Genomic DNA, 14,191 nt, shown 5'->3' with positions numbered 1-14,191 from the left:
AACATTGAATATGTCTGTTCGTTTTGGGTTTTTTACACCGCATTCAGCAATATTCAAGCTATATGACGGCAATATAAATAATCAAGACTGAATCAGACAATCCAGTGATTGACATTATGAGCATCAATCCACACAATTGGGTGAGGTGAGGTGAAAAGGGGTTTAACGTTGCATCCAAGATTATTGCATTTATATAGGGACGAGCTAACAACTGACCTTTCTAGAGATGTCCAGGTAAGCTGACAACTCAACGCTGCAGATACAATTAGGTGAGCTAACAACTGACCTCTCTAGAGATGTCCAGGTAAGCTGACAACTCAACGCTGCAGATATGTTCAGGTGAGCTGACAACTTAACTCTCTCAGATATGTCCAGGTAAGCTGACAACTCAACTCTCTCAGATATGTCCAGGTAAGCTGACAAATCAACTCTCTCAGATATGTCCAGGTAAGCTGACAACTCAACTCTCTCAGATATGTCCAGGTAAGCTGACAACTCAACTCTCTCAGATATGTCCAGGTAAGGTAACAACTCAACGCTACAGATATGTTCAGGTGAGCTGACAACTCACCTCTCTAGATATGTTCAGGTAAGCTGACAACTCACCTCTCTAGATATGTCCAGGTAAGGTAACAACTCAACGCTACAGATATGTTCAGGTGAGTTAACGGTTTAGAGATGTTCAGGTAAGGTGACAACTCAACGCTACAGATATGTTCAGGTGAGCTAACAACTCCTGTATAGAGATGTTCAGGTAAGCTGACAACTCAACTCTCTCAGATATGTCCAGGTAAGCTGACAACTCACCTCTCTTAGATATGTCCAGGTAAGCTGACAACTCATCTCTCTACAGATGTCAAGGTAAGCTGACAAATCACCTCTCTAGATATGTTCAGGTAAGCTGACAACTCAACTCTCTCAGATATGTCCAGGTAAGCTGACAACTCAACTCTCTCATATATGTTCAGGTAAGCTGACAACTCAACTCTCTCAGATATGTTCAGGTAAGTTAACAACTCAACTCTCTCAGATATGTCCAGGTAAGGTAACAACTCAACGCTACAGATATGTTCAGGTGAGCTGACAACTCACCTCTCTAGATATGTTCAGGTAAGCTGACAACTCACCTCAGTAGATATGTCCAGGTAAGGTAACAACTCAACGCTACAGATATGTTCAGGTGAGTTAACGGTTTAGAGATGTTCAGGTAAGGTGACAACTCAATGCTACAGATATGTTCAGGTGAGCTAACAACTCCTGTATAGAGATGTTCAGGTAAGCTGACAACTCAACTCTCTCAGATATGTCCAGGTAAGCTGACAACTCACCTCTCTTAGATATGTCCAGGTAAGCTGACAACTCATCTCTCTACAGATGTCAAGGTAAGCTGACAAATCATCTCTCTAGATATGTTCAGGTAAGCTGACAACTCAACTCTCTCAGATATGTCCAGGTAAGCTGACAACTCAACTCTCTCAGATATGTCCAGGTAAGCTGACAACTCAACTCTCTCAGATATGTCCAGGTAAGTTAACAACTCAACTCTCTCAGATATGTCCAGGTAAGGTAACAACTCAACGCTACAGATATGTTCAGGTGAGCTGACAACTCACCTCTCTAGATATGTTCAGGTAAGCTGACAACTCACCTCTCTAGATATGTCCAGGTAAGGTAACAACTCAACGCTACAGATATGTTCAGGTGAGTTAACGGTATAGAGATGTTCAGGTAAGGTAACAACTCAACGCTACAGATATGTTCAGGTGAGCTAACAACTCCTGTATAGAGATGTTCAGGTAAGCTGACAACTCAACTCTCTCAGATATGTCCAGGTAAGCTGACAACTCACCTCTCTAAGATATGTCCAGGTAAGCTGACAACTCACCTCTCTAGATATGTTCAGGTAAGCTAACAACTCACCTCTCTAGAGATGTCCAGGTGTTTAGTGGCAAACTTGAGTGCTGCCTCATGTTCACCTAAGGCTGAGTGGGCATTGCCCAGGCTCCAGCATGCACGCCCCTCCCCGACTCGGTCGTGTAATTCTTGAGCAATGCGTAGATGCCTCATGTGGTACTCAATGGCCTTTTCATAGTCACGCAGCAAGGTGTACGTGTTCCCTAGGCTGTAGCAAGCCTGTGCCTCCAGAGCCTTGTCTTCTAGTTGTGTCGCAATTTGCAAACTTTTCCTGAAACATAGGATCATTTGTACTGGAGACGATTGTGTTGGAAATTGTACCGGAGTAGGTGGTAGTGGAGAAGGTTGTAGTGGAGTAGATTGTAGTGTAGTAGATGGAAGTGTAGTAGATGGTAGTGGAGTAGACTGTAGTGGAGTAGACTGTAGTGGAGTAGATTGTAGTGGAGTAGGTTGTAGTGGAGAAGGTGGTAGTGTAGTAGATTGTAGTGGAGTAGATTGTAGTGTAGTAGATTGTAGTGTAGTAGATTGTAGTGGAGTAGGTTGTAGTGGAGTAGGTTGTAGTGTAGTAGATTGTAGTGTAGTAGATTGTAGTGGAGTAGGTTGTAGTGTAGTAGATTGTAGTGGAGTAGGTTGTAGTGGAGTAGGTTGTAGTGTAGTAGATTGTAGTGGAGTAGATTGTAGTGGAGTAGATTGTAGTGTAGTAGATTGTAGTGGAGTAGATTGTAGTGGAGTAGATTGTAGTGGAGTAGATTGTAGTGGAGTAGGTTGTAGTGTAGTAGATTGTAGTGTAGTAGATGGCAGTGTAGTAGATTGTAGTGTAGTAGGTTGTAGTGCAGTAGATTGTAGTGTAGTAGATTGTAGTGGAGTAGATTGTAGTGGAGTAGATTGTAGTGTAGTAGATTGTAGTGGAGTAGGTTGTAGTGTAGTAGATTGTAGTGTAGTAGATTGTAGTGGAGTAGATTGTAGTGGAGTAGGTTGTAGTGTAGTAGATTGTAGTGGAGTAGGTTGTAGTGTAGTAGGTTGTAGTGGAGTAGATTGTAGTGGAGTAGATTGTAGTGTAGTAGATTGTAGTGGAGTAGGTTGTAGTGTAGTAGGTTGTAGTGTAGTAGATTGTAGTGTAGTAGATGGCAGTGTAGTAGATTGTAGTGTAGTAGATTTTTGTGGAGTAGATTTTTGTGGAGTAGGTTGTAGTGGAGTAGATTGTAGTGTAGTAGATTGTAGTGGAGTAGATTGTAGTGGAGTGGATGGCAGTGTAGTAGATTGTAGTGTAGTAGATTGTAGTGTAGTAGGTTGTAGTGGAGTAGATTGTAGTGGAGTAGATTGTAGTGTAGTAGGTTGTAGTGGAGTAGATTGTAGTGTAGTAGATTGTAGTGGAGTAGATTGTAGTGTAGTAGGTTGTAGTGGAGTAGATTGTAGTGGAGTAGATTGTAGTGTAGTAGGTTGTAGTGGAGTAGATTGTAGTGGAGTAGATTGTAGTGTAGTAGGTTGTAGTGTAGTAGGTTGTAGTGGAGTAGATTGTAGTGTAGTAGATTGTAGTGTAGTAGGTTGTAGTGGAGTAGATTGTAGTGGAGTAGATTGTAGTGTAGTAGGTTGTAGTGTAGTAGATTGTAGTGGAGTAGATTGTAGTGTAGTAGATTGTAGTGGAGTAGATTGTAGTGGAGTAGATTGTAGTGTAGTAGATTGTAGTGTAGTAGATTGTAGTAGATTGTAGTGGAGTAGATGGCAGTGGAGTAGGTTGTAGTGTAGTAGGTTGTAGTGGAGTAGATTGTAGTGTAGTAGATTGTAGTGTAGTAGGTTGTAGTGGAGTAGATTGTAGTGGAGTAGATTGTAGTGTAGTAGGTTGTAGTGGAGTAGATTGTAGTGTAGTAGATTGTAGTGGAGTAGGTTGTAGTGTAGTAGATTGTAGTGGAGTAGATGGCAGTGGAGTAGGTTGTAGTGGAGTAGATTGTAGTGAAGTAGATTGTAGTGGAGTAGGTTGTAGTGTAGTAGATTGTAGTGTAGTAGATTGTAGTGGAGTAGATTGTAGTGGAGTAGGTTGTAGTGGAGTAGGTTGTAGTGGAGTAGGTTGTAGTGTAGTAGATTGTAGTGTAGTAGATTGTAGTGGAGTAGATTGTAGTGGAGTAGGTTGTAGTGGAGTAGATGGCAGTGTAGTAGATTGTAGTGGAGTAGGTTGTAGTGGAGTAGATTGTAGTGTAGTAGATTGTAGTGTAGTAGATTGTAGTGTAGTAGATTGTAGTGTAGTAGATTGTAGTGGAGTAGGTTGTAGTGTAGTAGATTGTAGTGTAGTAGATTGTAGTGTAGTAGATGGCAGTGTAGTAGATTGTAGTGTAGTAGATGGCAGTGGAGTAGGTTCTAGTGGAGTAGGTTGTAGTGCAGTAGATTGTAGTGGAGTAGATTGTAGTGTAGTAGATTGTAGTGGAGTAGGTTGTAGTGGAGTAGATTGTAGTGGAGTAGGTTGTAGTGTAGTAGATTGTAGTGGAGTAGATTGTAGTGTAGTAGATTGTAGTGTAGTAGATTGTAGTGTAGTATATGGCAGTGTAGTAGATTGTAGTGTAGTAGATTGTAGTGGAGTAGATGGCAGTGGAGTAGGTTGTAGTGGAGTAGGTTGTAGTGCAGTAGATTGTAGTGGAGTAGATTGTAGTGTTGTAGATTGTAGTGGAGTAGGTTGTAGTGGAGTAGATTGTAGTGTAGTAGATTGTAGTGTAGTAGATTGTAGTGGAGTAGGTTGTAGTGTAGTAGGTTGTAGTGTAGTAGGTTGTAGTGGAGTAGATTGTAGTGTAGTAGATTGTAGTGGAGTAGGTTGTAGTGTAGTAGATTGTAGTGGAGTAGATTGTAGTGTAGTAGATTGTAGTGGAGTAGGTTGTAGTGTAGTAGATTATAGTGGAGTAGGTTGTAGTGTAGTAGATTGTAGTGGAGTAGGTTGTAGTGTAGTAGATTGTAGTGGAGTAGATTGTAGTGTAGTAGATTGTAGTGTAGTAGATTGTAGTGGAGTAGATTGTAGTGTAGTAGGTTGTAGTGGAGTAGGTTGTAGTGTAGTAGATTGTAGTGGAGTAGATTGTAGTGGAGTAGATTGTAGTGTAGTAGATTGTAGTGTAGTAGATTGTAGTGTAGTAGATTGTAGTGTAGTAGGTTGTAGTGTAGTAGATTGTAGTGTAGTAGATGGCAGTGTAGTAGATTGTAGTGTAGTAGATTGTAGTGGAGTAGGTTGTAGTGTAGTAGATTGTAGTGGAGTAGATTGTAGTGTAGTAGGTTGTAGTGTAGTAGATTGTAGTGTAGTAGATTGTAGTGGAGTAGGTTGTAGTGTAGTAGGTTGTAGTGGAGTAGATTGTAGTGTAGTAGGTTGTAGTGGAGTAGATTGTAGTGTAGTAGATGGCAGTGTAGTAGATTGTAGTGTAGTAGATTGTAGTGGAGTAGGTTGTAGTGTAGTAGATTGTAGTGGAGTAGATTGTAGTGTAGTAGATTGTAGTGTAGTAGATTGTAGTGGAGTAGATTGTAGTGTAGTAGGTTGTAGTGGAGTAGGTTGTAGTGTAGTAGATTGTAGTGGAGTAGGTTGTAGTGTAGTAGATTGTAGTGGAGTAGATTGTAGTGTAGTAGATTGTAGTGGAGTAGATTGTAGTGGAGTAGATTGTAGTGGAGTAGATTGTAGTGTAGTAGATTGTAGTGTAGTAGATTGTAGTGTAGTAGATTGTAGTGTAGTAGGTTGTAGTGTAGTAGATTGTAGTGTAGTAGATGGCAGTGTAGTAGATTGTAGTGTAGTAGATTGTAGTGGAGTAGGTTGTAGTGTAGTAGGTTGTAGTGGAGTAGGTTGTAGTGGAGTAGGTTGTAGTGGAGTAGATTGTAGTGTAGTAGATTGTAGTGGAGTAGACTGTAGTGGAGTAGGTTGTAGTGTAGTAGATTGTAGTGTAGTAGGTTGTAGTGGAGTAGGTTGTAGTGTAGTAGATTGTAGTGTAGTAGGTTGTAGTGTAGTAGATTGTAGTGGAGTAGATTGTAGTGTAGTAGGTTGTAGTGTAGTAGGTTGTAGTGTAGTAGATTGTAGTGTAGTAGATTGTAGTGGAGTAGATTGTAGTGGAGTAGATTGTAGTGGAGTAGGTTGTAGTGTAGTAGATTGTAGTGGAGTAGATTGTAGTGGAGTAGGTTGTAGTGTAGTAGGTTGTAGTGGAGTAGATTGTAGTGGAGTAGGTTGTAGTTGAGTAGGTTGTAGTTGAGTAGATTGTAGTGGAGTAGATTGTAGTGGAGTAGATTGTAGTGGAGTAGGTTGTAGTGTAGTAGATTGTAGTGGAGTAGGTTGTAGTGTAGTAGATTGTAGTGTAGTAGATTGTAGTGGAGTAGGTTGTAGTGTAGTAGATTGTAGTGGAGTAGGTTGAAATGAAACAACCGTGGGAACCCAATAAACCGCCCCGTGCAGCAGAGACATGTCACTTCAACATGAAAACATACTTATAATGTTCTGCTGCAATCTCAAACTCTCCCAGGAAGATGTGGGCATTCCCGAGGTTGGTGTATGCCCGCCTCTCAGCTGCCTTGTCTCCAAACTCCTTAGCTATTGCCAGTCTCTGCAACAGATACAATTTAGCAGGTATATAGACAGCGTAACAAAGCAATACATTAGTAACACACAGTAACACACAGTAACACACAGTAACAGACATTCTAAGATGTTGAGCTAAAAGATGAAAGGCTCTCTTTTTGAGTTCTGACCAAAAGGCTGACATCCTGGTGGATCTGACTGGTGACCCAGTGCACTCACTCACCTCCTCATGGAACTTTATGGCCTGGCTGAAGTTCCCCAGGAGGTAGTGGGTGTTGCCGAGGTTCCCACACGCACGACCCTGAGCCGCCCGGTCACCCAGTTCCCGGACAATGGTCAGGTTCTCTCTGTTGAAATATCACAATGTCAAAATAGCAATCCTAAATTTGCGTCTGAAAGATAGACATCATCTGACTACATCGGAACAGTGACTCAAACTCTACATCTTACAGTGAGTCACAAGTACACTCTACATCTCACAGTGAGTCACAGGTACACTCTACATCTCACAGTGAGTCACAGGTACACTCTACATCTCACAGTGAGTCACAGGTACACTCTACATCTCACAGTGAGTCACAGGTACACTCTACATCTCATAGTGAGTCACAGGTACACTTTACATCTCACAGTGAGTCAAACTCTACATCTTACAGTGAGTCACACTCTACATCTCACAGTGAGTCACAGGTACGCTCTACATCTCACAGTGAGTCAAACTCTACATCTTACAGTGAGTCACACTCTACATCTCACAGTGAGTCATAGGTACACTCTACATCTCACAGTGAGTCACAGGTACACTCTACATCTCACAGTGAGTCACACTCTACATCTCACAGTGAGTCACAGGTACACTCTACATCTCACAGTGAGTCACAGGTACACTCTACATCTCACAGTGACTCACACTCTACATCTCACAGTGAGTCACAGGTACACTCTACATCTCACAGTGAGTCTCAGGTACACTCTACATCTCACAGTGAGTCACACTCTACATCTCACAGTGAGTGACAGGTACACTCTACATCTCACAGTGAGTGACAGGTACACTCTACATCTCACAATGAGTGACAGGTACACTCTACATCTCACAGTGAGTGACAGGTACACTCTACATCTAACAGTGAGTCACAGGTACACTCTACATCTCACAGTGAGTGACAGGTACACTCTACATCTCACAGTGAGTCACAGGTACACTCTACATCTCATAGTGAGTCACAGGTACACTCTTCATCTCACAGTGAGTCACACTCTACATCTCACAGTGAGTCACGCTCTACATCTCACAGTGAGTCACACTCTACATCTCACAGTGAGTCACAGGTACACTCTACATCTCACAGTGAGTCTCAGGTACACTCTACATCTCACAGTGAGTCACACTCTACATCTCACAGTGAGTCACGCTCTACATCTCACAGTGAGTCACACTCTACATCTCACAATGAGTAACAGGTACACTCTACATCTCACAGTGAGTCTCAGGTACACTCTACATCTCACAGTGAGTCTCGGGTACACTCTACATCTCACAGTGAGTCTCAGGTACACTCTACATCTCATAGTGAGTCTCAGGTACACTCTACATCTCACAGTAAGACACAGGTACACTCTACATCTCACAGTGAGCCACATTCTACATCTCACAGTGAGTCACAGGTACACTCTACATCTCACAGTGAGTCACAGGTACACTCTATATCTCACAGTGAGTCACAGGTACACTCTACATCTCACAGTGAGTCACGCTCTACATCTCACAGTGAGTCTCGGTACAGTCTATATCTCACAGTGAGTCTCAGGTACACTCTACATCTCACAGTGAGTCACACTCTATATCTCACAGTGAGTCACACTCTACATCTCACAGTGAGTCACAGGTACACTCTACATCTCATAGTGAGTCTCAGGTACACTCTACATCTCACAGTGAGTCACAGGTACACTCTACATCTCACAGTGAGTCACAGGTACACTCTACATCTCACAGTGAGTCACAGGTACACTCTACATCTCACAGTGAGTCATAGGTACACTCTACATCTCATAGTGAGTCTCAGGTACACTCTACATCTCACAGTGAGTCACACTCTACATCTCACAGTAAGTCACAGGTACACTCTACATCTCACAGTGAGTCACAGGTACACTCTACATCTCACAGTGAGTCACACTCTACATCTCACAGTGAGTCACAATCTACATCTCACAGTGAGTCTCGGTACACTCTACATCTCACAGTGAGTCACAGGGACACTCTACATCTCACAATGAGTCACAGGTACACTCTTCATCTCACAGGGAGCCACAGGTACACTCTACATCTCACAGTGAGTCACAGGTACACTCTACATCTCACAGTGAGTCACACTCTACATCTCAATGTGAGTCACAGGTACACTCTACATCTCAGTGAGACACACTCTACATCTCACAGTTAGTCACACTCTACATCTCAATGTGAGTCACAGGTACACTCTACATCTCACAGTGAGTCACAGGTACACTCTACATCTCACAGTGAGTCACACTCTTCATCTCAATGTGAGTCACAGGTACACTCTACATCTCACAGTGAGACACATTCTACATCTCACAGTGAGTCACAGAGACACTACATGACTTACTCATAGTATTTGGCAGCCTTCTGCAGACAATCCTTGACCTCTGGAGGGAATTCTCCCGGGTCTTGGTGTCCACTCCTCCCAACATGCTTCCCTTTTGCATGGTAAACATTGCCCAGATTGTACAGCGCCCGTGCCTCGCCCACCTACAACAGACGGAATTAATACAGTGTAACAGAGTAAGCATTGCCCAGATTGTACAGCGCCCGTGCCCCGCCCACCTACAACAGACAGAATAAATACAGTGTAACAGAGTAAACATTGCCCAGATTGTACAGCGCCCGTGCCTCGCCCACCTACAACAGACGGAATTAATACAGTGTAACAGAGTAAGCATTGCCCAGATTGTACAGCGCCCGTGCCCCGCCCACCTACAACAGACAGAATAAATACAGTGTAACAGAGTAAGCATTGCCCAGATTGTACAGCGCCCGTGCCCCGCCCACCTACAACAGACAGAATAAATACAGTGTAACAGAGTAAACATTGCCCAGATTGTACAGCGCCCGTGCCCCGCCCACCTACAACAGACAGAATAAATACAGTGTAACAGAGTAAACATTGCCCAGATTGTACAGCGCCCCTGCCTTGCCAACCTACAACAGACAGAATAAATACAGTGTAACAGAGCAAACATTGCCCAGATTGTACAGCGCCCCTGCCTTGCCCACCTACAACAGACAGAATTAATACAGTGTAACAGAGCAAACATTGCCCAGATTGTACAGCGCCCGTGCCTCCCCACCTACAACAGACAGAATAAATACAGTGTAACAGAGTAAACATTGCCCAGATTGTACAGCGCCCCTGCCTTGCCCACCTACAACAGACAGAATAAATACAGTGTAACAGAGTAAACATTGCCCAGATTGTACAGCGCCCGTGCCCCGCCCACCTACAACAGACAGAATAAATACAGTGTAACAGAGTAAACATTGTCCAGATTGCGCAGCGCCCGTACCTCCCCACCTACAACAGACGGAATTAATACAGTGTAACAGAGTAAGCATTGCCCAGATTGTACAGCGCCCCTGTCTTGCCCACCTACAACAGACAGAATAAATACAGTGTAACAGAGCAAACATTGCCCAGATTGTACAGCGCCCCTGCCTTGCCCACCTACAACAGACAGAATAAATACAGTGTAACAGAGTAAACATTACCAAGACTTGTTATCTCCAAAGTCTAAATGTAGCCCTCTGCAACACTCTTACAGACACTAAGTATTTGCAGTAGTGCTATTGACTGTGCCAAATGGCAAAAGTGTAGGTGCCTGTTACTTTCTGAACTCTGTCGTGGCTGGTGCACCGGCATCAATGACCACTGCGGGTTTGAACAAGTGAACCAACCTGAACTATCATAGGGGGAAGTCAATATCACTCCCACAACATTCAGTGTAGACTGACCTCCACACAAGTAAAGCCATGTTACACCCATGGTGCTTGGTATTCTAAGAGCACGGAAACAAAATGATCTGGTTTCTTGTAGGACATATACCTCTATGAGAATGATATTAACATGTGTCCTATTTTGAATTATCCATCTGTTATATGATATTGAGTATTATTGAGAATTACATACATGTAGGTGTGTGACCTCTCTTAATCGTCCACGTGTTATATACTACACTTAGAATGACTGAGCGTTACACAAAGGCAGGACTGCAAATTGCCCATGCTATGAGTCATATTGAGAATACGAGGAGCAGTGGGGTAGCCTAGTGGTTAAGGCGTTGGCTCGTCACGTGGAAGACCCGGGTGGGATTCCCCAAATGGGTACAATGTGTGAAGCCCATTTTCCAATGTCCCCCGACTGTGATATTGATAAACTATTGCCAGTTTATAGTTTAAACTATTGGTCAGATTGGCATGATATGTCATTGCAATAGGATGTACATTCAACAATTTTGTTCGATAGTTCGTCAAGGTAGGACATTGTAGAACATATTAGTTAAGATTCTTTTACATTTCCATTTGAACCAAAAGCTTTATTAGAATGGTATTTAGATATTAGATAGACAGCTTACACCAACTAAGTTGGAAACTGGAACAGATAGCCAGTGTAGGCTAAGTTCGTCAGAAACTGGAACAAATAGCCAGTGTAGGCCAAGTTCGTCAGACACTGGAACAGATAGCCAGTGTAGGCTAAGTTCGTCAGAAACTGGAACAAATAGCCAGTGTAGGCCAAGTTCGTCAGACACTGGAACAGATAGCCAGTGTAGGCTAAGTTCGTCAGAAACTGGAACAAATAGCCAGTGTAGGCCAAGTTCGTTGGAAACTGGAACAGATAGACAGCTTACACCAACTATGTCAGAAACTAGAACGAACTGGAACGAGTTCATGTGTTAAAACAACAAAAGGCAGCAACCAAATCTAGTTGTAGAAAAGCTAGAAATAAGCTTACCACTTTGATAGAAAATCATGATCAACCATCACTGAGCTAAGGGATGGTGTCGATCAAATGAATGCTGATTTTGTGAAAGCAATGGATGTTATGATAGAGCTTTAAGGGTTTATGTTAAACTGGAGGAACGTGACAATCTTAAAAAGATGGATCAAGAAATAGATCCTTTGGAGAAGGAAAACAACTTAGCTCTTGAATCTTGAAAAGGATATCTGCAAAGCAGATCTGAATCTAATAGTTTAGGAAATAAGATCCCAAATTATCAAACAACAAAGTATTGTATCTCAGCAGCAATCTCATGTTGCATCTCGGAAACAATCTGAAGTAGCCAACAGTGAACATTTTGTCTCAGAAAGACACAATCATGGTCAGAAGGATGAGCTAGCATTGCATGTTGGTATAACAAAATGCCCAGGTAAGTCTTATACTAAGGCCATATGGAACAACATGTGGAAACAGTTGAAACATGTGTCAATACCTGTATTCTCAGGTGGTATAAAAACATATCCAAGATGGAAGGCTGCCTTTATGACTTGCATTGATCAGTCCCCAGCCACACCTGAGTACAAGTTCTTACAATTGCGCAAATATCTCTCGGGCGAAGCGTTGAAATCAATTGAGTCTTTAGGTCACAGCTCAGTTGCTTATGAGTTGCTTGCACTAGAACGTCTTGACAGAAAGTTTGGTGGGAAGAGACAGCAGATTGCAGTCCAAAATGAGGAAATTAGTAATTTCAAGCCAATTCATGAAGGCCATTTTTAGGATCTCGAGAAATTTGCTAATATTTTGGATGTTGCAGTCGCAAACATCACAGAATCTGACATGGTGGAGGAGTTAGGTAATGGCTTGCTTTAGGCCACCTTGTTGAAAAAGATGACTGAATTTATGGTCGCTCAATATCAAAGGTGGGTGTATGAAAGGGACAGACAGGAGTCAGTAGAGACTCTCAGAGAATGGATAATGTTAGAATCAGAATTTCAGATTGTTGCAAAGGAATAAGCACATGGATTGACTACACCAGGTAAGAGATCACAGGCAAAACAGGAAATGTCTAGCACATTTGTTAGTGATGTTAGTATCTGTGGTGTATGTGCTGAAGAGCATGACATTTGGAACTGCAAAGTTTTCAAAGGTATGCTTGTTTCTGATTGATGAAACGAAGCCAAAAGATTTAAGCTTTATTTTCGTTGTCTTAGGGACAATCACCTTGGTAACAGCTGTTGTCAAAATAGGTTGTGTGGTATATCGGGTTGTTCAAGGAACCACAACAGACTATTACATAATGGAAACACTAGAAAGAATGAGTTCATTAACAAGACTTTGCGTGCCTACCAACACTGAGATACAGCAAACCACAAGTTGATGAGATTAATTTGGGTCACGATGCAGAAAACTCAAAATCTCCAAAACGTGATCGAACTGAAACATCTCATGTAACAATGCCACCGACATCAAATACTTTGATAGCTCTTCGCACTGTTCCAGTGCTTTTGAAAAATGGGACTCGGAGCATTACAGTAAATGCTTTGTTGGATGATGCGAGCACAAAGTCTTACATTAACAGCTGAGTCGGGTTTACAGGGCGGACCACAGAAGATCTTTGCAAATGTTCCAAATGTTCACACAGAATTGTTTGAGACAAAACCAGAGGAATTTAAGCTTGAAAGTATCAGTGGTGATCTTAGCATTCAGATGTCTGCAATAAAAACTACTGCTTGACTGGTAACTTGCATGCGATTGACTGGCAAAAACATAGAAACAAATGGACACATTTGCAAAATATACCATTCCCCAAAGTATCAAAGCCTTGCAAGGTTGAATTGCTTATCGGTGTTGATCATTTGGATTTGCAACAGTCATTTATAGAGCTGACTTGGCATCCTGGTGATCAAGTTGCAAGACTTACCCCACTTGGATGGACATGCATAGGTCGCTTATCTGATCAAGGTTAGTTTGAACAAAGTAACTTTGTTAGTTCATTCTTCACAGACAGCAACAATGTTGAGCTGAATGAGTTGCTGCAAAAGTTTTGGGAAATAGATCAAGGAAACACAATATCACAAATGAAGCCTGATGATGAAAAGGTTTTAAAGTATGCTCATGAAACACTCACTCATAAGGATGGCCGATATGAAATAGGTATTCCTTGGAATGTAAATGCTCATTCACTGACTGACAACTATCACATGGCTGTTAAACGTCTTAACGGTACTGAAAGGAAGTTGACTAAACATCCAGAAATAACCAAGGCTTATGATGATATAATCTCTGAGTACTTGTCAAAAGGATACCTTCACAAAGTTCCACAAGATGAGTCATTTAGTGAAACAAGATGGTATCTTCCTCACTTTCCCATTTTGCGTCCGGATAGGAGTACCACAAAGGTTTGTATTGTGTTTGATGCATCAGCTAAACATGATGTGTCTTTGAATGATGCAATACATGCAGGACCAGAGTTGCAAAGTGAATTGTTTGATGTCTTGCTCAGCTTCAGAAGACATCCAGTGGCACTTGTCTGTGACATAGTTCAAATGTTTCTTCAGATCAGTATATCACCATGTGATCGACCTTATCATAGATTCCTGTGGAGGTCAATGGATATGACTAGAAGTCCTGATGTGTATGAATTCAGTAGGGTTGTATTTGGAGTTACATCCTCTCCATTCTTGGCCCAATTCGTGGCACAGGAAAATGCACGAGTTTATATCAAAGA

The 14,191-nt window shown here is 42.1% G+C and overlaps 1 protein-coding gene across 2 annotated transcripts in view; it reads right to left on the bottom strand.

Moving 5' to 3' along the window:
* Positions 1-14,191, bottom strand: part of LOC139459940 (G-protein-signaling modulator 2-like) — a 72,893-nt gene that overhangs the window by 18,684 nt on the left and 40,018 nt on the right. For both annotated transcript variants that reach the window (XM_071241677.1, XM_071241676.1), the window contains 4 exons: positions 9,079-9,221; positions 6,666-6,789; positions 6,352-6,467; positions 1,921-2,185 (listed from right to left, as the gene is read on the bottom strand). In XM_071241677.1, the coding sequence (XP_071097778.1) occupies positions 1,921-2,185; positions 6,352-6,467; positions 6,666-6,789; positions 9,079-9,221 (648 nt within the window). The remainder of the gene's footprint in view (positions 1-1,920; positions 2,186-6,351; positions 6,468-6,665; positions 6,790-9,078; positions 9,222-14,191) is intronic.

The sequence above is a fragment of the Haliotis cracherodii genome, unplaced genomic scaffold (assembly GCF_022045235.1).
Source record: "Haliotis cracherodii isolate W230 unplaced genomic scaffold, xgHalCrac1.p SCAF_13, whole genome shotgun sequence".
Lineage (NCBI taxonomy): Eukaryota > Metazoa > Mollusca > Gastropoda > Lepetellida > Haliotidae > Haliotis > Haliotis cracherodii.
This window is presented reverse-complemented; position numbering and strand designations above follow the sequence as displayed.